The sequence below is a fragment of the Coenobita brevimanus genome, chromosome 72 (genome assembly GCF_032717465.1).
Source record: "Coenobita brevimanus isolate Jiangsu-jjx chromosome 72, ASM3271746v2, whole genome shotgun sequence".
Lineage (NCBI taxonomy): Eukaryota > Metazoa > Arthropoda > Malacostraca > Decapoda > Coenobitidae > Coenobita > Coenobita brevimanus.
The window spans coordinates 15329308-15357275 of record NC_137025.1 but is presented as its reverse complement, the minus strand read 5'-3'; the positions used below and the strand labels follow the sequence as shown (position 1 = coordinate 15357275).

General features: G+C 41.8%; 1 protein-coding gene across 1 annotated transcript in view; it reads left to right on the top strand.

Moving 5' to 3' along the window:
- Nucleotides 1-27968, top strand: part of Tudor-SN (Staphylococcal nuclease domain-containing protein 1) — a 294602-nt gene that overhangs the window by 170609 nt on the left and 96025 nt on the right. Inside the window, exon 12 of the mRNA XM_080278226.1 lies at nucleotides 22291-22563. Coding sequence (XP_080134352.1) covers nucleotides 22291-22563 — 273 coding nt within the window. The remainder of the gene's footprint in view (nucleotides 1-22290; nucleotides 22564-27968) is intronic.

Here is a 27968-nt window from a genome sequence, read left to right as displayed (position 1 = left end):
CTATGCAGATGATATAACACTTACATGTATGCACCAAAATACAAAAACAGCTGCATGCATCGTCCAGCCTTACCTCAACACACACTACATGAATGGTTCACCACAAACAGGCTCAAAATAGCCCCAGCCAAATATACAGTGACCCCCCCCCCCCACACACACACAAAGGAGGAATTCAAGGCAAACTGTTTCGTTGGATGCAAGACTTTCTCATAAAAAGAGAAATGAGAACAGTACTAAGAGGAAACTACTCATCATGGAAAGAAGTGACTAGTGGCGTACCACAGGGTTCAATGCTGGCACCAATCATGTTTTTAGTGTATATAAATGATATAAACAGTAACACTGGAAATGAGAGCTATCTGAATATGTTTGCAGATGATGAAAAAAAATACAAAGGAGAATTACTAACACAGACTCTTGTAAAGAGCTACAAGAAGAATTAAATAAACTTCATGAATGGAGTAGTACGTGGCAAATGGAATTCAATGTGGACAAGTGTCATGTAATCAAGTTTGGTAAAAGTGGAAAAAGACCTGATTGGGATTATAAGTTAGGAAATAAAACCCTATACACATCAGAAAGAGAGAAAGACCTAGGTGTGATTATCAATAACAGACTATCTCCGGCTGACCACATCAGCGAGAAGGTACGGAACATGTATACACTGCTTGCAAATATGAGAATAGCATTCACATACATAAATGAAGACATGCTAAGAAGGATAATAACATCATTCATTAGACCAACCCTGGAATATGCATCAGTAGTCTGGAGTCCTCATCTCAAAAAACACATAGACAAGATTGAAAAAGTTCAAAGGGCCACTACAAGATGGATACCAAACTTAAGGGACCTAAGCTACGAAGAAAGACTAAATAAACTGAATCTACCAACACTACAGGAGAAAAGGAAAAGAGGTGACATGATAATGCTATATAAGTGCATATCAGGGAAGGAGAAAATACATAAATGATTACTTAACATATGGAGAAGCATCAGCAAGAGGACACTGCAAAAAACTGCATAAGAAGAGAGGTGATAAAGATGTAAGGAAATTCAGTTTCCCAAACAGAGCAATTGATCAGTGGAATGCACTACCGAATGAAATAGTGTGTGCCAAAACAATTCACAAATTTAAGGATATGTACGATAAATATGGTTTAAGACGCGGGACAGTCCGAGCTTGACTCATTCCTGTAAAGATACAATTAGGTAAGAACACACACACACACACACACACACACACACACACACACACACACACACACACACACACACACACACACACACACACACACACACACACACACACACACACACACACACACACACACACACACACACACACACACACACACACACACACACACACACACACACACACACACACACACACACACACACACACACACACACACACACACACACACACACACACACACACACACACACACACACACACACACACACACACACACACACACACACACACACACACACACACACACACACACACACACACACACACACACACACACACACACACACACACACACACACACACACACACACACACACACACACACACACACACACACACACACACACACACACACACACACACACACACACACACACACACACACACACACACACACACACACACACACACACACACACACACACACACACACACACACACACACACACACACACACACACACACACACACACACACACACACACACACACACACACACACACACACACACACACACACACACACACACACACACACACACACACACACACACACACACACACACACACACACACACACACACACACACACACACACACACACACACACACACACACACACACACACACACACACACACACACACACACACACACACACACACTTGGTCTAACATACAATACATCAATGTCATTTAAACAACTCATCACAAACATTAAAAATAAAATAACACCAAGACTAAGTACCTTGAGGTCACTTGCCCATACAACATTCAGACACAACAAAGAAACCACCACCACAGTATACAAACAATACATATGTTCAATGTTGAATTATGCAAGCCCTGCCTGGGCTCCTAACCTCACCAAAACACACTACAACACTCTACAGACCATACAGAACAAGGCCCTAAAAATAATCACAGGCTGCACAGCTACTACACCCACAGACCATCTACATCAAGAAACCAAAGCCCTCAAGTCAAGGATCACCTAGACATGAGAGGCACCCAGATTCTTGCTGCAACCTCCACAAACCCACAACATCCACTACACTACATGGCAGCACATCCACCCACACCAAGGAACATCAAAACAACACCCAGCACATGATATCACACACAAATACTTTACTATCATCTCACCCCCTTTGCCCACCTCAGACCAGCTTCCAGAAGCATATCCACTCTCAAATCACTCGCTGCTTCATTCAGTCACTTAACCCCTAAACCGCGGGGTTGTTTTTGCTTGACTTGTGTGTTTCGTGGGCATATTCGCGCTCCGACAGAGTCTCTAAAAATATTTGCCAAAAATCAGTTATTAGTCCTAGAATATTAAAATTACATATGCATATGGCACATACCTTCAGCTTTCTCCTGGGATGTTTGTTGAGCCTTCGTCTAGTACCGTAGGACTTGTGGAGACCTCTGAAGTTTGGTAACAAAGTCTCCAGTTTACACTTCCCGACAACCTGTAATATGGTTACCACAGCCTGATATTATCACTAGAAACACTATTCTATGATTCTCAAATAGTTTGGAATCCATACTCCAAAAAAAAAACACCGTGAAAGCAATGAAAATTACGAGCGCGTATGACCTTCCCACTTGGGATCGTTCGTCGCTGGTATTCTGTCATTTATTATTCATGAAAACACTCACTTTATAATTCTGTTACTATATAACACTTATATATATCTACAGTCTTTATCCATAAGTTTCCTTCAGTAATAATAGTTTATTGTCACCGTAGGCATTCAATTTCAATACGTAGCATTCACTTTCTCGTCCTGTATACTAGTGTTGAGAGTGAATCTGTCACTTTCACTTTCACAACTCATAATATTCATACATGCTAGAGTGAAACTTTCACTTTCATTACTCCTAGTATATATACTCGTATTCTTATATTACAACTCATTTACATTTCTATTTACATTCTCTATTTTATTTACATTATTTACATTTTTATTTTATTTACACTGTGTTATGCACTGTCACTTAAAGTAACTTAAAAAACTATTTTCCACTGTTCACTTATATTTACATTAAATGCTTTCAGTTGCTGTTAACACATTATTTACATTTCCACTTGCACTGTTTTACTCACCAGAAAGATCGTAGTCACTGTCTATCATTTTCATTGACAAGTTAGCCAGTTCACGTTCCACAGCAGTCACTTAGCCCTTTACTCCTTTCCACACGAGGTTTAGTAGGGGGTAGAGGTCACAGGGCCCTTTGCATGGGGCTAAAAAGCGGCAGAGTTGGACAGGCGCGAATCCGACGTGCTTTCACCTTGAATGACGACAGTAAACTGAATACAGTGTGGTGGCCTGCCTAGGGGGAGTGCAATGCTGCCAATGTCAGCTTGGTGACAGCTGCTAATATATACGCTATGAAATGATTGGCAGGAAATCTAGACAGTACATAATAAATTAGGTAGTTCCAGGTGAATGTAAATATCACTTAGGCTTCTCCCTTCCTTTCTTATACATACCTGTATTTTTATTACGAGAATAGATTATACGGCATATTTCAAGGGGAAATAAACAGCGAAAATTAGCGAACGAGTGCACATGAGGTGTTGGCAGGTGATAATTAGCCAATTCCAGGTGTATGGCACTATCACTTACCTTATTTCTTTTTTGTCAGTAATCCCTCCAATATCCGACGTAATAGAGCCAAAGGCATGTCCGGATAGTGATCCTGTCCGGAGATTGGGCCCCAGCCTCCTGGAATTGTACTTATGGACCCTAACTCAGAAAAACACCTATACAACTCCCTCTGGACATGCATTGCACCTATTTAAGACCCAAATCACACCAATAAGGGACATAAATGACTGAAATACCAAATGGCAACCCTGACAGGGGATGAGGGAGGGGGAAGAGGGAAGGGGTGAAGGGACCATGGTGTAACAGCTGTTCGGCGCCATGCGGCAATTTCAAATTACGGGAGGGAAAAAAGTCAGATTTTTTTCGAATTTTTTGCATTTTTTGGCCCATTTTGGGAGTATTGGATCGCGGGACGATTATGTCCGGTTAGTGGGGATGTTCGGATATTAGAGGGATTACTGTATTATTTGGTATAAGAATAGAGCATAGGGCTTATTTCACTGGATGATATCAGTGGAAAATTCCAGGGAAGATTTACATAGCGTAGCACGGTCGGGCAGGCGAGAGGAGAGGGTAAAGGAGGGGAGGTAGGGAGGGGAGTCAAGAACGGGGAGAAATGGCTAAATTTTCAAAAATGGATGGGAGTACAGATGAGATTAGAAGTGCTGACTAGTGTTGGACATTGGCAGTACTGATAGATGATACAAGCTACCACTTGAAAGCCCGGGCGAATTCAAAATAACACAGATTCACAAAAGTGACGCCCCGCAGTACGATCCCTTGCTTCCAAGCGTCATGAAAGTGACGCCCCGCAGTTAAGGGGTTAAAGACAACACAGCTGCATGCTCAGCCTCGTGACATCCACCCTTCTGAGTCCTGTCTCCCTCATGAGGACAGGGTCCACCTGGCCAGGCTGAGGTGTGGGCACCATCCAGCCCCCTTGAGTTATCACAAGAGGCTGGATGACTCCATCGCTGATGCATGTCCAGAGTGCAACACAGCACCCCATACTATTAAGCACATTATGGAAGACTGCATGGCACACAATCACCTACGACAACAACACAACATACACTCCTTGACAGCTCTGTGGGAAAGCCCGGTCTCGGCCATGGCCTTCCTAAGGGACTCTGGCTGTTCGGCCAGACTGCCTAGGTAACAACTACTACTACTACAGGGGGGACATATTTCTAGCAGTTAAGGTAATTTCCCCCCATGAAAATATACAAAAAACAAACTGGAGGAATATGATTTAAATTGGTAAGGTCTTTCTGCTGCTCAATTTAAGTGTACATTTAGCACTCATTCTTTTGTTTACTCTTGTGTGTATTTGTGAAAGAGAGACTATTGATCCAAACAGTAATATTTTCCATTAACCCTTTAATAGTCCTGGCATTGAACAACACTTTACTGTTCTGGTGTCAATGATGTCGAGTTAGCGCGGGCTATGAAAAAACTGTGAACAATTCTGGGAAGGCAACGAAGGTCACTGCTATGTTTACATGACCCTATGCTACCATCCCAAGCAGTCAGGCGGTCACTTCATCTCTGATGTTTTTGTCCGCATGGCACATGCACCGTAATTTTATTAATTCTTGCGCGAATCACAGGATGAGTTTAGGAAGGTAAAAACACATTGCCAGGCATGCCAGACAATTCCCTTCACGTCTGTAAGAAAAAGAAATTGATTTTAGGTATCTGGAAAAATGGTGCCGGGGCAGGCCAGGGAGCATGCAGATTTCTGAACCCACAGTCATTGAGGAGCTAAGCCATACCTACAGTTGTTTGTTTCTGGCCAATGGAAGAAACTTAACATACTCAAAGGTAGATTTCATTTCCCACCTTCCCACGTACTCAAAGGTAGATTTCATTTCCCACCTTCCCACACACAAAGGTAGACTTCATTTCCCACCTTCCCACACTCAAAGGTAGATTTCATTTCCCACCTTCCCACTGTAGGTAGGTTTGGTTAAATTATTTGGTAACGTTAAGGTAGGTTAGGTTAGATTTAGCTTAACACTTAGGTTAGGACAGTCCCATCCGCCATTATGCTGACGAATCAGAGTTGTCAGAGCAGAACTGCCAAAAGAATGGGGAAACATATTAACAAGAAGCGTTTATTTACCGCCCCAGAAATACAGTAATCAGAACAGTATACTGTAACAAGCTGTCAGGAAGAAGAAGAAGAAGAACTGATTTGGTAAGGTGCTTCTACTGCCTATAGTAAAGTGTATGTTTAGTGAATGAGCAAACAAGATCATCTCTCTGGTGGTAATTGCCTCGTCAAACTCCACCCTATTGCCCACAAGGGTGAGTCGTGAGCGGTAGGCATGGTTGGGGGGCAGACTCCCTCTTGCTTACCCGTGACTCACTCGCTGTTTAAACAGAAGCTATCGTATGGATAATTTTATGTACTGTATTACCGTACCACTGTATCATTCAGCCATGGCTCGGATATGCTGAAAGCTGAATAATCCGGACATGGATAGTCAAGCTTTTATTGTACAGTACAATAAAACTTCGATATAACAGTCTTCAGTAGACCGGAATTCGCTTTTTATCAGAATTGAGGAGCTACTGAACTAAATTCTTATACTGTATATCGGAAAAATCCACTAAAGCTAGAAGCAGTCTGGACTGCTTGACCACTTCTGCTATGATCACCACAATAAGGTAAAAGACATGTTTATCAGTGTACAGTACACTATTACCATATATATTATACTATTTGATTATTATAGTGAATGTATGATACAGTTCAATACTCCAATGGTAGTGATAACATTTTAAACACTGTTGGTGCAATCTGGGCTGATGTCTGATGTATTGGAAAAAAGTCCGAGTTAGTAGGGGGTAATCCAGATGTCGCTTTTATCGGAATTTCGCTTTTTCAAAATGGCTTGGGCCCCAATTAGTCTATTATAAAGAGGTTTTACGTACAGTGAAAGCTTGATTATCCAGGTTCGGATTATCCAAGTTTCGGTATATCCGGGCCATGACCGAATGGTCCGTTGATACAGTAATACATAGAATTATCCGTACGATAGCTCTGGTTTAAACAGGTAGCATCTGGGTACTAGGGAGCGAAGCACGGGTAAACAAGCATGAGTCTGCCCCCCCTGCCCCCACCCACGACTCCTGCTCCTGCTCACAACTTGATCGCAAGGGTGGAGTTTCGTGTGGCAACTGATAACCTAACCTACAGTGGACTAAACGTGCTTAACTAGGCAATAATTTACCCTAACCTGGGCTGCAGTTGGAAAATTGGAAAACGAAATCCGCCTTTTAGTACGTTGAGTAAATTTCTTCCATTATGCTGAAACAATCGTAGGTACAGCTTCAAGAATGTGATGATAATATAGAAGGAAACCTTTCAGCAAGAGAAGGTAATTTACCACCTTCAAAATAGAAAAATGCCGAAAACAAACTAAAGGAATATGAACTGAATTGGTGGAGGCTCTATGCTTAGACAAAAATTTATGGGTTTCACAATTTTAGGGGATGAAATGGAACAAAAATGTTTGCTTAAAAAATATATATATATATATATATATATATACAGGTAAGCCCTTAATTCACACGAGGGTTAGGTTCCCAGACCCTTCGCGTATGTGGTAAATTCGCGTATATGTTCTGTCCTTGTGTGCACATAATTACTCATGTCTATAAGTATATTACATCTGAATAATACTGTTTATGCACTACATACACCTTATAAACTAGCATTAAGTATTAAAAACAACAAAAATGTAACAAATTTAAAACTGAAACCTGAGAAGCACAGGCGTAGGTGGAGACACTTCAGCAGTCTGGTGCACTAGCCCTCACTGCCTCCCGTATGCTACATTCTGCCTTCTTTATTGTATGAACAGTTGACTCATTCACCCCAAACATAAGGTTACAAGACAATTCACAGGCATAGGTGGAGACACTTTAACATTCTGGTGCACTAGCCCTCACTGTCTTCCGTATGCTACGTTCTCCTTCTTTATTGTATGAACAGTTGACTCACCCCAAACATACAGTTCTGAGACAATTCACCATCAAGTCAGTTCACCGTCAAAACATGGACAATTCCCTGTCATTCTATTAATATACTTATTATTGATTAATTAATACTTTAATAACTAATTTTCATGGGAATTTTATAACTCATATAAGTAAAAAACTAGTGTACTGTACTTGCTAAATAAACTGGTATGTAAATAAATGACGGAGAATTGTCGCCGACATTCCTCCCTAAAGTTTGTCCAACACTTTAACTTTCTCTGTCAGCAACATCACCTTACAAGTCAGTTTTGGTGTGTTACCACATGCATCACTAGCACTACGCTTATGCCCCATGTTGACAGACAAGGCAAGCAATTACCAGAAGGCAGAAAAATAAGCCACAAATAACGATTTTGCAAGTCATGCATGGTTCGACCGTCGGATTCAAACTGACTGTGTGGTGCGTGGTAGACCGATCTCCCAGGCTCACACACACACATACATACAGTGCTCGTCAGAAGTATTCAGCGTTGTCCGCCGGGCGCGCAATACTTATGGCCCAAAAAGAATCACCCATTTTTGGGGGTAAGAATTGAGCCACAAGTTTGAGCTCCGAGCATGACGTCACTGTAGCCTGAGCCCTTCCGATGCGCTGGTTGGTTCCCGCCTCAGTCGCCCACGGGCTGCCTGAGAGAGAGGAACTCCGCCGAGTGTCCCTCTCAAATTGCGCCATTTTATACCGAGTGTCCCGCAGTGTTTTGGCCTTCAAAACTTTGTTATGGCACCTACCCGTGAACTATCGAGTGAAATCATATCCCAGATCATTGCTCTAAAGGAGGCAGGCCACCAGACAAAGGAAATTAGTGAATTGGTTGGTGTGGCACGATCGACAGTGCGTCGTTGGTGTGCGCGGTTTCGGGAGGAAAACAGTGGTGAAGTTCCCACAAAGAAACCGAGGTCTGGTAGGCCTAGGAAAACTTCCCCAAGGTCTGTTAATGTTTTAAAACGTGCAGTGGAGTTTAATCCTTGTGTGAGTGCAAGGAAAATTAAGGAAAGCAACCCAGAAGTGTTTGGTGAGGTGTCAGTGAAAACAGTGTCTCGTAGGGTGCATGAGCTTGGTTACACAAGTCACAGGCCTGTGAAAAAGCCTCTTCTCTCTAGCAGCCAGAGAATTCGTAGGCTTGCCTTTGCTAATAAATATCTAAATTGGGGTGAGGATCAATGGTTGTCAGTGTTGTGGTCTGATGAGGCAACGTTTAGTGTTACCTGTAACAGAGGAGCACGCAAAGGTAGTGACCCACTTGACCCACGGTATGTAGAAAGCACAGTTAAACATCCTGATTCACTCATGGTATGGGGTTGTTTTTCAGGGAAGGGTTTGGGGAAGCTTGTTGTACTTCCCAAGAACCTCAGAGTGAATCAGGATGTTTACCTGGAGCTTCTGTGTGATCATTTACCAGACTCCTTCGAGCTAACAGGTGCACGAGTGTTTCAGCAGGACGGTGCACCTGCTCACAAGGCCAAATCGGTCACCAATTGGCTTCGTGACTGCGAGGTATCATTCATGACAGACTGGCCAGGAAATAGCCCAGACCTCAACCCGATTGAAAACCTCTGGTACCTCGTAAAGAAGAGTCTCCAAGGGAAGGACGTGAGCTCTCTGCCTAAGCTGGAAGCCGCCATTCGTGACTCCTGGGATAAAATACCCCTCCAGCACCTCAGGAGCCTCGCCCTTTCACTTCCAAGACGTCTCAGGTCCGTGAAGAAACGTAAAGGCTACCCTACGAAGCACTAAAGGTAAATAAAATGCATTATTTATATGTTTTTTCAATGTTGAAAGGTTTGTTTCTCAGGAGGGACGCAGGGCGCCCCATACTTCTGACGAGCACTGTATATGTGTGCACACGGGCAGCAGGTAGGCATTTTTTATATTTTATTTATTTCTCTTATATATTGAAATTACTTATTTGAATACTATAATTTTGTTTTAATTATTGTACGAAAAATTCGTGGATAACCAAAATCGCGTGAAAAAAGTTCGCGTGAATTAAGGGATAACCTGTATATATATATATATATATATATATATATATATATGTATATATATATATATATATATCACCTCGTGTCCTCGTAAGTTAGATCGCGTTTCCCAACACATTTCGAACCGACAGAGCATGCAGTTATTTCTGCCTCTTACAGTTAAGTGTATATTTACTGTTCATTCTTTTGTTCGTTCTTAAATCATGTGTGAAAGAGAGAGTATTGATACAAAAAAAATAATGTACAGTAGAGTCACGATTTAAGACAAGAAACGATGATCTTACAATAACACGGGCATTTGATTTCTCCCATAATTACTTAATAGCATGGTAATGTCACTCAGTTGCGCGAGAGAAACTGTGTGGGAAGTGGATGTATTTAGGTAATGGTTTTCCAGATGACTGCGTTTGTTTACAACTTTTGTGTTATGCTTTTGTCGGTCGCTGATTGGCTTCCTCGACCAGGCCTGACCCATGTGACCCATGTCCCATACCACCTGCCACTGCCTGCCTCAGTGTTGTGTGTATCGTCGCTGTGATGAGAAGCGTTTGTTTGCTTATTTCCTTGCTCCTCATTTCCTCTCAGAACTCTGAGCACATGGTTTCAAACTAATTTTAGTTATGCCTAAACATGCTGAAAGTGCTATGAACACAAGAAAAGCATTTATTCCAAAGGAAAATGTAAAATCGTTGGACATTGTGGCATGTGGTGTGGGAGCTTATATGCAAACAATCAGACAAAATGAGTCAGGTGTGTTTACAATGTGGATAGTTTCTTTGTTGGGGAAAAAAAAAAGAACTTAATGATGAAGGAGCAGTAAAATTCATGTTTTCGTCTTAGGTGCAACGAGTGGGGGGTGGGAAGCTTGTGCCCAACCATTGTTACAAAGTGGCAGTCTTTGGTAGAGAAAATTTGGCTCTTACGGTATGTGAAGACCCAACATGTTGACGTAAATCGGTAAGATTATGTGAGTTCAGTTCTTGTGAATTACTGGATACTGTACTGTCACACAAATTATACTGCTTGGCTGACTTGTTTGTTATTCACAGTTACTGCATTCGTGTGTATCTGAGACGTGAGAAGTACGCAATCACTCCATGCTGACGACTTCAGTATATATATATTTTTTTTTCCTTTATTGTTGATGACTAATGACTTTCAAAATTGGTTTCACACTTTTTTTTTTTTCTTTCTTTTTTAAGTGAGTGCACCGAAAGTGATTTATGGTGAAATATGCATGATTCTGGGCGGCCATTATTCACATGTTGATTACGTCAGAAGTTTTTGCTTGAATGGTAATGAGGACTTTCAAGAGGATTCGTGACAATCCTTGGTGGTTAAAATTTTTAAAGGGAGTATTAGGGGGCAAACTAGTCGGTTAGGTTGGGTTAGAATGCACTGATGTGTCAAGTCAGCGAGATTGTAATGTAAACACAAGTCTTGGCTGTCTTATGGCAGACATATTTGTAATAACCTATCTTTAAATATATTTCCAGCGAAAGAAAATATGGGTCTCCTAGAACCTAACCTCTATTTTACTTGTAAATACATTCCACGTTTTAGCGTGAAATTGATTTTACACGAGGTTCTGCATATCGTGTCTCATGTCGTATGAAGACCACTGTATTCTATTAACCCCTTCATAGCTGCCAGCCTTGAACAGTGCTTTACTGTACCGGTGTCAGTGACGTTGAGTTAGGGAGAGCTATAAAAAACTGCGAACATTTATGGGAAGGGAACAAAGGTCACTGGTATTTTACATGACCCTACTCTACCATACCAAGCAGCCAAGCGGTCACTTCATCTCAGATGTTTTCGCCGATATGTTTAAATTCTAATGTAACATGCACCCTAATTTAGAGTAAGTTTCTTCCATTATGCCGGAAACAATCGTAGGTAAGGCTAAAGGAACGTTTTGATAATGAGAGGAAATCTTTAAGTGAGAGAAAGGTAATTTAACACCCTCCAAACTAGGCAGAAAAATACAGAAAACAAACTAGAGGAATATGAATTGAATTGGTAAGGTCATTAGGCTGTATGCATAGACGAAAATTTATGGGTTTCACGGTTTAACCTGTGGATTGCACAATTACCTTTTTTTCATCCCACCCCTTGGTGCGCAAAAAACAAAGGCAAAAAAAGTTTATATATATATATATATATATATATAAACTTGAAGATAAACAGCCAGGGCATCATATGGGGGAAAATAAGATAATCTCTCTTTCTGTCTTTGCGTAGGGCCATGCATAAGTTAACGTATGGGAGTAGTGAAAAAATGAAAAAATAAAAAATAAATCAAAATTTTTGTTTATTTCAAACTTGAAGATAGCATCAAGGGCATCACCTGGTGAAAAGAAAAAATCTGTCTCTCTCTTTCCGTCTTTGTGTAGCAGCGTGCATAAGTTTGCATAGGGGTCGAGTTGTTTACAGTGATGCACGGCCAGCACAACCTGAGCTGTGGCTCGCAACACGATGCCACCCAGCCTGAGCTGTGGCTTGCAGTGCACTGGTTAAGGGATGGAATGGAACAAAAATGGTTACTAATCAGAAAAAATACATTCATCTCACGTATTCTCGTAAGTTAGCATTCAGTTCCAAATTCTTCATTCAGTGTCGTGCTTCCCAACACATTTCAGACCTGCAGAGCATAGTTATTTCTACTCTTTACAGTTAAGTGTACATTTACTGTTCATTCTTTTGTTCATTCTCAAGTGTATGTGTGAAAGAGAGAGTATTGATACAAACAGTAATGTATTCCATTAACCCCTTCAAAGCTGCCAGCCTTGAACAATGCTTTACTGTACAGTGGGTCACAAAAGTATCGGTGCACAGGGGGTCCGATGTCTACCAGGAACATTCGATCAACTACTGATGGTTACCGACCTCTCATTGTGTAGTAACAATTTCTGTTTAAATAAAAATAACAGTTGCTGTATGTTTGCAAGAGGATATTGCTAGTTGGCGATATACAACACCTCCCGACAGCAGGGCTACCAACGTGTGGTAGGTCGGACACTAATATTTCAGTGATTTTTGTTTTGTTCCAAAATGTTTCATGCATTTTGTGCACCGATACTTTTGTGACCCAGTGTACCTGTGTCAGTGTCATTGAGTTAGAGAGCTATAAAAAAAAAAACTAGAAACAATTATGGGAACGGAATGAAGGTCACTGGTATGTTTACATGACCGTGCTCCACCATTCCAAGCAGCCAGGCAGTCATTTCATCCCAGCTGTTTTTGCTGATTTGTTTAAATGCTAATGTAACATGCACCCATATTTTATTACTTCTTTCATGAATCATAGCAAATCACAAGATGGATTGGGGGGGCGGAAGCCAGGTGCACCAGATGAGACTTTTCACATCTGTAAGAAAAAGAAACTGATTTTTTAACTTTGAAAAAAATGATTCTGAGGCCTGCCACGAGTGCATGCAAATTTTTGAACTCACGGCCATTGACGAGGCTAAACATACGCTTTACAGTAAGCAGTAAAAGCACCTTACCAAATCGGTTCATCCTGATAGTCTGTTATATTTTTCTTAATATTTCGGGGTTGGTAAATAAACATTTCTTGTAAAATCTGATTCTCCACTGTTTTTAGCTGTTCTGGTGTGACAACACTTGTTGTTCATTAATGTAATGGCAGAAGGTACTGTTCTAAGTGTTTAACTAAACTTGCCCTACCCTAGCTTAAACCTTTCAAGGCCGGGACAAACATAGTAGCCTATAGAGCATCAGCTAGTGCCAGATGTTTATATTTGGTGAACAGTGAGTAAGCTAGCCTGATAGTGTTAATACTGTCAGCATTAATCCTTCCATGGTAGAGATAACTTCTGTATTCTGTTCCTGCTTTCCCAATTTTAATCATCTGGCCATGAGTCAAAGGAGCGTGAGAGTGTTAACTGCACCTAATAATTTAACCTAACCTAACTTCCAGTTGGGAAGTTGGGAAATGAAATCCACATATGAGTACATTGAGTTTCTTCCGATGTGCTGGAAACAGTTGTAGGTACAGCTTAAGGAACATGACGGTAATAACAAGAAGGAAATATTTCAGCAAGAAAAGTAATTTCCCAAACTGAAAATAGTCAGAAAAATACAGAAACAAGCTGGAGGAATATGCATTGAATTGATAAGGTCCTTCTGCTACTTAAAATGTACATTTACCGGTAAATAAATCAGGCTAACAGTACTTGTGTCTTGTTTCCACTGGATTACAGTAATTGTGATTTCAGACTATTCGGGTACCCCTTCTCACCATATAGCCTGGATAATCTAGCTATCTCTGTACATTACTTGTTAATTTTCAAACATCCATCCATCATCCAATTCTATGTTGTCCCATGAGGAGCGTAGGAGCCTGGGGCTAGGCAAGTTGGTCCTGACATTTGGATGAGAGTGACCAGCCTCATTCATCCCTGAGTGGCATTATGTGAGCAATAAACCCCAACCATCCCTTCGATATAAACCTTCACTGGCTCAATCTGATTGGAGTGCTGTAATAACCCACTAAACCACCAGGTGCCATAATTTGGTTATATTATGGTTACCACCCAGCGTAGTTAATGGTTTCTTGGTGTACAGGAAACCGTTTGGCTTGTCACTCAGTGTAGAGTCTCCCATAGGCAGAAGGATGAGGAAAGAATGAAGTGAAGAAAGACAGAAGAGGAAGGAAAGAAAGAAGGAAGGAGGAAAAGAAAGGACAGATATCCAAGAACAGCAATACATCGAGTGAGTGGATGTTGATCGCCCCCACTTACCACAAATTTTCAAACATATGCTTGAAGTCCCTCCTTTGGGGGGTCATCAGACGTAACTGATTATCAGCTTTATCAAATTGGGCATCCTCCCAATTAATACATTGTAGCAAAAGTCTACTGTTTTGTTGTTATTACACTGATCCCTTGGTTATCGCAGTTAATTGATACTGAGCATGGTGTGATAACGAAAGCACAGAACCTGTGGGATTTATTTTGACTGATACTTGGTATCCCAAGTGCAAGCCCAGATTTTCCATTTTACAACAATTTAGACCCACTAAAACAGTACATGCATACTTTTATGGCGTTAAACACACAGAGGCATGGTTAAGTTAATAGAAAGTGATGAGAAACATACAGTAAGGAAGAAACACTTACCAAAAGAGACACTTGAAATGGACTTGAGGTAAGGGGTTCTGAGGGTAGGGGTTGGAGAGTTAGTGGTCTCCCATCACCTGGAATTAACTCCTTAAGTAGAGCCTCTTCTGTGACCCCTTCAAAGCCATCAGAAACCACAGACACTGCACCATCATTGTTGGCAGAAACCAGCTTAAGTGTTTGATAGCAATGATTTATAGCAAAAAAATGCACAATAATAGCAGGAGTGCTGATTTTTATCTTGCAGTGAATAAAAAAATATAAAAGAAATAACCAAAGGGGTGGTTGGGGTTTATTGCTCACATAATGCCACTCAAAAGATGAGTGAGGCTGGTCACTCTCATCTTAAACGTCAGGACCAACTTGCCTAGCCCCGGGCTCCTACGCTCCTCGTGGGGCAACGTAGGATTGGATGATGGATGGATGGATAAAATAAATAAGTGCACAATAGCCAAAGCATTAGCTTTATTATTATTTGTTGGTTGTAGGCATAGAAATGGAGGGATATATGAATGAGGTACAGTAATCCCGCATTTTTTGCGGATTTTTTGTCTACGGTTTTGCCCTCTCGCGGATTTTCTTAGCATTAATAAGTTCAACTAAAATATCCTTGAATATACAGAAAACAAAAAATTTGAAATTTCCGCAACTTCCAATTGTAGCGTGGTAAACTCATGCCACCCTCTGTCCCTTTCCCGCGGCCCCTCTGCCAGTGTTACCATATCTAGCATAATTTTATTCTTTTAGCATAATTTTGATAAAATTTTCGAGTCTGGAATATTTTTTAGCATATTAGAAGTTTTAGCATCATTCTAGCATAATTTAGAATGGAATGGAATATTTTTGGAATAATTTTATAAAAGCTACAAATCAGAGAGAGAGAGAGAGAGAGAGAGACGAATAAGGTAAGACGATGTAAGGTTTGAATAGTTGGTTACTTTCAGTTTGGGCTTGGTTGGGTTGGATTAGGTTAGGTTAGGTTTTAGGTTAGGTTCGGTTTGGTTCGGTTAGGATAAGTTTGAGCTTTGTATTTTACCCATGAAACCTAGGTTTTTCCGATGGATTTTGGTATGATTCATTCGATTTTCAGCTTCATTTCAGTGGGAAATGACCATTTTCTGTGTTTCCCCCCCTCCCTATAACCCCCGATTCCCCAAAGATCCCCCATTGTTGCAGGGGGATGGGGGGGGGTCATATCTCAAAATCTGGTTATTTCCGACGGAAATGATGCTCAAAATCGAATGAATCACATCAAAATCCATCAGAAAAACATAAGTTTCGTGGGAAAAAGCAGTATGGGCAGAAAACCGATATTTACCCTCTTACTGTATGTAGGTTATTTTAATATTTTCATAGTAAACAGTACATAATTAATATATAGCATGAATATGTATAGAATTTTATCATTTAGCTTCAAGTTAGCATAATTCATTTTTTACTTGGAACAAATTTGCTCAATCTAGCATAATTTTTTCACTGCCCTAGCATAATTTCGTTGTTTGGGTATGGCAACACTGCTCTCTGCCCCGCATAATCCTCAGTCCACGCCTGACTGGCTCACGTGTCTGGTGTTTTTGTAACCATACTATGATATGAGCCTCTTGCCTCCCATTTGCTTTCCACATGGCCCCAGGACGTAAGCCAGCCTCACCAAAGGCTAATAATACAATTAGTAAGAACTCCAAAGTGACAAAACGATCAAGAAAAGTTATGACCTTAGCAGAAAAAATTGTGTTACTGGACAAGCTAAGAAGCGACCGTGAGAGTGTTTGCTATCACCAGTTAATGCATCTTTTCATTTTGTACTGTTTTGTGAATAAATGTGTAGATAATTGTGTATTACAGTATGGTGTTTACGTTTTTCCTTCATAATGGAGTATGTGCTTTCAATCTTGTAAGAAGGTATTTCGGGATGAGTATGGAGGTTTTGGAACAATTCGCAGTCACAACAAACACAAGATAATTCGCCTTCATTATTGAAGATAGCTATGGGTGACGCAAGAATATAATTCAAAGGCAACTACAGCGAGGAAGAAACAAGTTAATTATTGACTAAAGGTGCAACTAATAAATAATATCCAGAACCTACGCTACTGAACATAGACTTTGCTGGATCCCCCTGCAATATAGTTATTAAAGTATTGATCAATTAATAATAAGTATATTGATAAAAGTATTGATTAGTATATTTATAGAATGGCGGGGAATCGTCCAGGGTGCGAATTGTTCTGAAGGGGAATCGTCCATGTTTTGACGGGGAATTGTCTGACGGCGAATTGTCTTTCAATCAGTATGGACGTGGACTGTGTGATGGGCAGCATGGTGGACACAAGTGCAAGATTCAATTGTTAATAGAGTATTCGCGAATTTAAATTTTCGCGGGGGTTACAAGAACGTAACTACCGCGAAACATGCGGGATTACTGTACTTAGAGGGAGGGCAACCTAATGGCAGAGGCTAGGGCAACATGGAGGCTTTTTTTTTGTTGGTGGTGGTGGTGGGGGGGGAGATTAAGGCATCTGGATATATGGATATATAGTTGATCAGTCCTAGCTGTTCTATCATGTGAAATACTCTGAGAGATTAGCGTAACTTGAAGTTTTTTTTGGGGGGTAGGGGTGCAATTAAGGCATCTGGACATATGGATATATAGTTGATCAGTTCCAACTGTTAAATCATCTGTGACTATATGTAATATTATGTAATATTTATTAATGGCTTAACATGAACTATTCAAATATTACTTCACATAACTGTCATAACATTATTCCTTTTACAGTTTATTACATGTTTTATCTTATACCCAAATTAGCCTGTGGACCCCTTGGAACGTTCCACAGACCCCTGGGGGTCCGCGGACCACACTTTAAGAAACACTGTTCTAGACCAACTGGTTACTGATCTATAACCTGTCAAAGATCATCAAAAATTGATACTGGCAACACTGGCATATAGGGAGAGAAAAAAAAATTGCATGAACATTAATTTTGGTATTATAGAATGAAAGATCTTGATTTTATACACCAGAAAATGTGTATATCATTCTCATATGTCAAATGTTTAACACGTAGCCACAGCAAGAAAGTACGCTCAAACATCGATGTATGGGACTTCCATGTAAGGGATTTTGGATTGAAGGGACTCCATATTCTACCTGACAAACAGACAGGACCATTCAAAAAGTCCGCTGCTTGAAACATTAATATGTTTCTTTATACAATACCTGTAAAATATTCATGGAATGTGTGAAGTTTGAGGGGAAGAGCGGGAGATGTCATTGAGCCATTCAGTAGGAGGTGGGTGGATGTGGCGTGTTTGCAAGGGCAAATCAGCCAGGAAGATAGTTGGGAAAGACTGTTATTATAAGTTGTTTTGGCAGGGTGGGACAGACGGTTATGGGGGTGTTGGTGTGATGGTTGCAGAGAAATGGGTGGAATATGTTATGAATGTTATGAGAGTAAGCGATAGGATATTGGTAGTGAAAGTTTTGTTTGGCAGAAAGATAACTGCAATTATATCAGCATATGCTCCACAGGCAGGATTGGATGAAGTAGAGAAAGATAGATTTTGGGATGATTTAATACATGTAGTAAGTGGTATGTGGGATGATGAGATAGTGGTTTTGGGAGGGGACTTAAATGGTCATGTAGGTGAAGCAGCACAATGTTATGAAAGAGTAAATGGGGGATGTGCGTATGGTATAAGGAATGTGGAAGGGGAAAGGATACTTGAGTTTGGGGAGGCAACGGACATGATTGTGTGTAACACGTACCGGTATTTTAGGAAAAGAGACAGTAGGTTAATTACGTATGAGTCTGGAGGAAATGGCAGTCAGATAGATTATTTTCTGGTTAGGAGGGCTGATAGGAGGTTAGTGAGGGATGTTAAAGTTCTAGGAAGTGAGGAGTGTGTGCAGCAGCACAACGATCTGTGATATGGTGCTTAAAGAACGAGTGATGAAAAAGAGAACTTACATACCTAGGAAAAAAATATGGAAGCTGGAAAACCAAGTACTAAGGGATGCCTTCTATAGTGAGATGAGGAGAGCGGTGGCTGAACAGGGAGCCATAGACAGAGGCGTTAATGAACAGTACAGAGCCCTCAAGAACAATCTCTTCAGAGTTACTGATATAATATGCGGTTGGACAAGAGGACCAACAAGACATAAAGTAGCTTGGTGGTGGGATGAGGGTGTAGAAGCTGCAGTTAAGGAGAAAATAAGGCTTTTCCGGGAATGGAAGAAGGTTGGTAGTAAGGAGGAATACTTGGCTGCCAAGTGTAGAGCTAGAAGAGATGTATACAGGATGAAGTCTGAGTCACAAAGACTTTTACTTGATAACTTAAATCATGGGGAAAGGAAAAATATGATATTTAAGGTGGCAAATCAGATGAACAGGGATAATCAGGATATCATAGTTGAGCAGTGTGTGAAGAATGATGAAGGAAGGGTAGTGGTGAACAGTGAGGATATTAAAGATGCATGGGGAGAGCATTACAGCCAGTTGCTGAATGAGGAGTTTGACAGGGACAGGAAAGGTTTGGAACCAGCAGATCCAGTGTTTGGCCCTTGGCCTTTGATTGATGCTGCTACTGTGAGTGAGGCAATAGGCAGGATGAAGGTGGGGAAGGCAGCAGGTGTGTCTGGGTTGACTGCCAAAATGTTGAAGGCTTCAGGAGATATAGGGGTGGGGTTAGTCACTGACCTGATAAATATGATTATTTATAAGTGTGTTGTCCCAGATGATTGGCTGAAGAGTGTAATTGTTAATGTGTATAAAGGGAAGGGTGATGTCCTGGAATGAGGAAATTAAAGGGGTATAAAGCTCTTAGATCAGATAATGAAGGTAATGGAGAAAATTTTAGAAGGTATGATTAGAGAAAAATTGATAATAAGTGAGATGCACTTTGGGTTTATGCCAGGTAGGGGGACCACTGATGCCATATTCATTGTTCAGCAGCTTCAGGAAAAATATATCGGTAAGAAAAGGGATCTGTATTTTGTTTTTGTTGATTTGGAAAAGGCCTTTGACAGAATCCCTAGAGAGGTGGTGAAGTGGGCAATGAGAAAACTTGGCTTGGAGGAGTGGCTGGTTAGGGTGGTTATGGCTATGTATGTGGGTGCTCGCACCCAGGTAAGAGTGAATGGAGATTTCAGTGATGAGTTTTTTGTGAATGTTGGTGTGCATCAGGGGTCAGTTTTGAGTTCCATGTAGTTTATCATGGTACTTGAAGCCCTCACGTGACTTCAGAAATGGACTCCCGTTGGAGATGTTGTATGCTGATGACTTGGTGTTGATTGCAGAGAACGAAAGGGAGGCGGAGGAAAGATTTAGGAAGTGGAGAGATGGTATGGGGCACAAGGGCTTAAGGGTAAATGCAGATAAAACATAAGTGATGATATCTAGGTTTGGTGGCGGTACTGTCAAAGACGAGGGAGAGTGGCCATGTGCAGTTTGCCACAAGGGCGTGGGAAGTAATTCCATCTTGTGCGGTGTTTGTGATACATGGGTGCACAAGAGATGTAGCGGTATCAGAGGTAGACTGCAAGATAATGCTGATTTTATGTGTGCAGCGTGTCGGGGAGAGCAGGTGGAGATTGTCAGGCAAGAAAGGATTGAACTTGCTGGTGAATCTCTTGAGTGTGTGGAAGAGTTTTGGTATTTGGGAGACATGTTGTGTGCTGGAGGTGGGGCTAGAGCCAGCTCTGTGGCTAGGGTGAGAAGTGGTTGGAAGAAGTTCAGGGAGCTCTTGCCTCTTCTGACATTTAGAGGACTCTCCCTACCTGGTAAGGGGTCTTTGTATGCAGCATGTGTTAGAAGTGTAATGCTGTATGGTAGTGAGACTTGGGCAGTAAAGGAGGAGGATATTTGCAGGCTCAGACTTACTGAAATGACAATGATTAGGTGGATGTATAGTGTGTCCCTGCGTCCGAGGTCTGGGGGGGGCTGGGTTTACGATGGAAAAGTTTTGAGGTAGGATGGGACTGGAGTGTATTTTTGTTGTGATGAGGAGAGGTAGATTGAGATGGTTTAGACATGTGGCGAAGATGGGGGATGATAATTGGGTGAGGAAGGTGAGAAGTGGTAATATTGAGAGAGGGGTTATGAGGGGTAGACCGAGAAAGACATGGGACGAGGTCATTAAGTGTGACCTCAGGGTTAAGGGACTGAACAGGGAGGATGCAACAGATCATGCAGCATCGAAAGTCGCCATTAGGTGACCGAGGCCGACACCTGCAAGCATGTTGGAGCCTTTAAAAACGAAACGAAACGATAAATAAGTAAGATAAGTGAAACAATCATTGCATTTCATAATAAGATTGTCTTTATATGTGGTAAAACAACGGACAGTTTCAAGTAAGGGACATTTTCAAGTAGGGGACAAGTTGATTCCCCATTTAGTCCTTTAAATTGAGGTTTGAGTGTACTTTAGTTGGAGGTGGAGGGATTTTGAAGGGGTGGAGGGGGGAGAATGAGGGAGGATGGTTGGGGGAGTGTGGCATGAAAAAGTCAACTTTATGAATTTGGTAGGAGGTGCTGTGAGTCCAATCACAAGTGAGGGAGGGGGAGAGGGAACAAAAGGTTTGAAGTAGTGATAGGTGGTGAGGGGGCAGAGGGAGGATCACTCTCTCCACCATGGGTAGGGGCCTGGATCCTGCCCTCTCCCTACTCAGAACTTAGTTCTCACTGGTTTGCATCGATATACATCACAGTCGGGCCAAAGCCTAGTGTCTGCAGTTTTTTACAAAGGCTCCTCTATCGATCCTATTAGGCATTAAGCGAAATTCTGGAAAAGGATCGATCGATCCTATTAGTACTTTAGGGGTTACTTGCCCATTACACCACTAGGTGTCATAGCTTGGTTATGTGGTTACCACCGAGCATAGTGAGTGATTTCCTGGTGTACAGGAAACCATTTGGCTTGTCATTCAGAGTAGACAGAAGGAAGAGGAAAGAAAGGAGGACACAGAGAGGAAGGAAGGAAAAGATGAAAGGGTAGGCACCCGAGAGCAGCACTGCATGAGTGAGTGGATGGTGAGCATCTCCACCTACCACAGAACACATATATACAGTATACATACATACCCGGTACATAATATATGCCAACATATTTTGGCAAGTTGATTATTTTGCTGTCAGTCAGTGGTGTCCTGGCCCATAGTTATTTGATCATATCCATCACGTACAGAGTGATTTATGCTATATGCTGCACTGGTGCTCAGTTTATTTAATTGTTGCAGGATGTTGGGAAGGCAAAAGGATTCCTGCCATTCTTGCAGCGTGCAGGGCGAACAGAGGCAGTGGTTGAGTATGTAGCATCAGGGTCACGTGTGAGACTTTTTATCCCCCGAGAGACTTGCCTCATCACCTTCCTACTAGCTGGCATCAGCTGTCCCCGTGCTCCAAGACAAGCACCAGGAGGCGTTGGTGGCAACCTACCAGGGGAGCCATATGGAGCAGAAGCCCTCAACTTCACCAAGAGCCTTGTACTCCAGCGTGAAGTTGAAATTGAGGTAAGTAAAGTTGATGTGGCCACACTATATTTTGTGATCACTCCCGCCAGAATTAAGACATCTGAGAATGCAACAGTGATATAAGATTGATCAGCTCAGTGTTACAGGTTTATGTAAAGTGGATCTATGAAGACAAATAACAAAAATTTTTGTAGGTGGTTGGACCCGTAAGATGAAGCCAGGACTCTAGGGACTTGGATAGTGAGTTGATGATTGTCCAGTATTTCCCACTTTATTAAGATATTGTTGATAATTTTATTTTTGTACTATCTTTTTGCTTGTTTCTGAATCCAAGTTCATGTCATAAAAATCACCAGAAACATCATTAAATCCCAGTATTGCTCTGTAGATCAGGGGAAAATTCCTCCATGTCATCAGATGGGGGAGCATTAGATACCATAGTTCAGGCCTGCGCTCTCTATGAATGCTAAAGAGCTTGACCAACAGTATGTATGGGAATCAAGACAGGTGATGAGAAATTATTTACCACAAGTCAGTGAGGAAATAAAAAATTAAACCAGTACCCCAAAATGCGATACTCCAGCTTAACAATTGGGGAAAAAATTCCACCATACCCCGCCTAACGATGGCGAAATGCTGGTTTAAGGTTGGGTTTTAATTTTTTTACTGATGTTAGTGAAATTTTAGACTGAATTTGTGTGTTTAGGTTGACTTATAAACTGTTTTTAGATTTAGATTAATGTGTTTAAGCCATAGGTGGGGTGAACATTGTCATATTGCAGTACAGTTTACTAAGTTTGATTTTTTTCCTTATTTGACAATTTTCAGATTTTATTTGTTGGTTTTTGTGAGTTATTTACGGGTGTTAGGCATAGGTTAGCTTCCTTGACAGCTGTTAGCCATTTAGATTGGCTTCAAACTTGTATTTGGGCTCATTTGGGTGGATTTTGGACTTGGTTGGGGTTGGGGGGGGACCCGAGGCTGAAAAACGCATCCCATTACTTTACATGTTAAATTTCGTTTCGTTTTTAAAGGCTTCAACATGCTTGCATGCGTCGGCCTTGGTCACCTAATGGCGACTTTCCACACTGCACGATCCATTGCAGCCTCCCTGTTCAGTCCCTTAACCCTGAGGTCACACTTAATAACCTCGTCCCATGTCTTTCTCGGTCTACCCTTCATAACCCCATCCCCAATATTAACACTTCTCACCTTCCTCATCCGATTATCATCTCCCATTCTCTCCACATGTCCAAACCATCTCAATCTACCTCTCCTCATCACAACACCAATACACTCCAGTCCCATCCTACCTCTTAACCCTTCCATCGTAAACCCAGCCCCCCCGGACCTTGCATGCAGGGACGCACTACACATCCACCTAATCATTGTCAATTCTTTGTCTGAGCCTGCAAATATCCTCCTCCTTTACTGCCCAGGTCTCACTACCATACATCATTACACTCCTAACACATGCTGCATACAAAGACCTCTTAGCACATAGGGAGAGCCCTCTCAATGTCATGTTAAATATACCCTGATATCCAACACGCCGCCTAACAATGGGTTTTTACTTAACCAATTGCATTGTTAAACTAGAGTATACCTGATAATGAAAATACAGTAATCCCTCCAATATCCGACGTAATAGAGCCAAAGGCATGTCCGAATAGTGATCCTGTCCGGATATTGGGCCCCAGCCTCCTGGACTTGTACTTATGGACCCTAACTCAGAAAAACACCTTTACAACTCCCTCTGGACATGCATTGCACCAATTTAAGACCCAAATCACACCAATAAGGGACATAAATGACTGAAATAATGCAAAAGAACCATAAAATGAGGTTTTAGAGGTGAGTTTATACAAGATTAAACATCCTGGGTACTTACAAGTCCCTGGCTCCTGGACTGGTTTGAACTGCCAATTTGCAGTCCACAGTTAATCCTCTGCACTCTAAATTCTAATTTCTTAACACCGCACAACACTGTAAATTCCCGTGTGTTCTAGTGGCGAGGTATTGCAGTTTATTCACTGTTTATTCACAAAAAACAAGCACCTGTGGCTTGCACTGCTATAAGCATCTGCTCTCGATCGGAGTTTGGCTGTGACTGTTGATGATGGCAGGGTAACAGAGTTGCCAGATCGCAACGGCCACATTACCAATCTCCTCAACTTTCATTACCAAATTTAACTTTTCATTACCAAATTCGTAAAGCTAGCATTTATTCTTCACTAATTATATTCATTACCAAATTTAACTTTTCATTACCAAATTCGTAAAGCTAGCATTTATTCTTCACTAATTATATATACAAGTGGAAATACATGTAATCACTCTCCTTATAATTAAAACCATGTTGATTATTTTTACGCTATGTAGGGTAGCAGATTAATCAGAGAGAGCAAACAGCCCACCATCTCCATCCTGTGTTTCTTCATACATTTGAAAAATCCATTGGATAATGCATTTTTCTGATTCATTACCAAATGAATTTTTCATTACCAAATTGGCCCACACTTGGTAATGAAAAATACCAAATGGCAACCCTGATGGGGGAGGGGGGAGGGGGAGGAAGGAAGGGGTGAAGGGACCATGGTGTAACAGCTGTTCGACGCCACGCGGCAATTTCAAATTACGGGAGGGAAAAGTCAGATTTTTTTCGAATTTTTTGCGGTTTTGGGCCCTTTTTGGGAATACTGGATCCCAGAACGATTATGTTCGGTTAGTGGGGATGTTCGGATATTGGGCGTTCGGATATTAGAGGGATTACTGTACAAGTAAGAAGTGGTAGGTGGGGGCACCCATCATCCACTCACTCATTGTAAGGATGCCTTATGGTCTCTGCTCTGAGTGACAAGTCAAATGGTTTCCTGTACCCAGGAAACCATTTACTACGCTGGGTGGTAACCATATAACCGAGGTTTTCGGCCGGGTTAAGCGTCCCCCAGATACCCCTATCTAAAAATCTCTTAATCATGGCAGCCTCGGAAGGCCCCAGGGCCCTAACCAAGTGGGCAGATTCGCATGGCCATGCGAATTGTGAGAGGTGTGAATGAGGAGAGCAAGAGGGTGGAAGTGGTGAATGTATTCAAGAGTGTGAAGTATGCCATGCTGGCATTGTGTGAAACAAAGATGAAAGAGGACCTGGAGCATTGGCGACTTTGCCGTGGCTTTAGGCCACTGCACTCCACAGATACCCTTCTTACAGACCTTACACAGAGAGTTTTCGATAGGATGAATTCAACTAGGCCACCACACAGAACATTCTTAATCACACTAGACATCAGCAAAGCTTTTGATGCAATCCCCCGCCACAGCCCTACAAACAAAATACTCAAACATGCACAGTAACACAAAAAGATGGGTGGCAAACTACTTAGCAGGCAGATGTGCACATGTGACATTTGCTGGTCAGTCTTCTAACATCAGAAACTTCACAAACGGCATCCCCCAAGGATCTGTTTTGTCCCCTACACTCTTTAACCTATACATGCATAACATACCCACACACCACGGATACACATAGCTTCCTATGCAGATGATATAACACTTACATGTATGCACCAAAATGCAGACACAGCTGCACACATCATTCAACCTTACCTCAACACACTACATGAATGGTTCACCACAAACAGGCTCAAAATAGTCCCAGCCAAATTTACAGTGACCCTTCTCACAAACTGGACAGCAGAACTCAGTCACATCCCACACCTCACCATAAACAACACTCCCCTACAACACACACACACACACACACACACACACACAATCCTTGGTGTAACATTCAGTACATCAATGTCATTTAAACATCACATCACAAACATTAAAAATAAAATAACACCAAGACTACGTGTCTTGAGGTCACTTGCCCATACAACATTCGGACACAACAAAGAAACCACAACCACAGTATACAAACAATACATACTTTCATTGATGAATTATGCAAGCCCTGCCTGGGCTCCTAACCTCACCAAAACACACTACAACACTACAGACCATACAGAACAAGGCCCTAAAAATAATCACAGGCTGCACAGCTACTACACCCACAAACCACCTACATCAAGAAACCAAAGTCCTCAAAGTCAAGGATCACCTAGACATGAGAGGCACCCAGTTTGTTGCTGCAGCATCCACAAACCCACAACATCCACTATATTACATGGTTGCACATCCACCCACACCAAGGAACATCAAAACAACACCCAGCACACGATACCATACACAAATAATGTCATCTCTTCCCCCTTGCCCACCTCAGACCAGCTTCCAGAAGCATATCCACACTCAGATCACTCGCCGCTCCATTCAGTCACTTAAAGACAACACACATCTGCATGCACAACCTCCTGACATCCACCCTTCTGAATCTTATCTCCCTTGCGAGGACAGGGTTCACCTGGCCAGGCTGAGATGTGGGGACCATCCAGCCCTCTTAAGCTACCAGAAGAGGCTGGATGACTCCGTCGATGATGCCTGTCCAGGATGCAACACAGCACCCCATACTATTAAGCACACTAAGGAAGACTGCATTGCACACAATCACCTACGCCAACAACACGACATACACTCTTTGAGAGCTCTGTGGGAAAGCCCAGTCTCAGCCATGACCTTCCTAAGGGACTCGAGGCTGTTCGGCCAGACTGCCTAGGGAACTACTACTACTACTACAAACAACAAGCAAACACTTCCATCAATCAATTTTCACATGTCAGCCATCTAAACCCCCATTGCAACAACCAACGTGTCATCTGATGCAAGAGACAGTTCCCACGGACCCAGACTTTGCACCTTTCATAACCAGACGAAGCACATTATTTAGCAACCTTAAGCACTGATCTGCCTGTGGACCAGGCAACATTAGCGCCATACACCCTAAACACCTTGGACCACAAGGCATACAAGCACTCACAAACATATCAAACTACAGCTACTCACGCGACATAATACCCAATATCTGGAAAAATGGCACTATCATCACTATCCCCAAACCCAACAAAGACCCCACATTACCTTCCTCACACCACCCTATCACACTCCTCTGCATCCCCTCCAAAGTCACTGAACAGTTGGTATTACAACTACTGTACTGTAGTTACACCTCACGTCCCCCTGGCCCCATCACAACATGGTTTTAGGCCACTACACTCCACAAACACTCTTCTTACAGATCTTAGAGAATTTTTGATGGCATGAATTCAGCTTGACCACCACACAGAATACTCCTAGTCACACTAGACATTAGCAAAGTATTTGGTGCCATCCCCCGCCACAGCCTCACAAACAAAATAATCAACATAAACATTCACAATAACACAAAAACATTGCTGGTAAACTATTTAGCAGGCAGATACGCACATATAACATTTGCCAGACAATCTTCGAACATCAGAAACTTCACAAACGGCGTCTCCCAAGGCTCTGTTTTGTCCCTT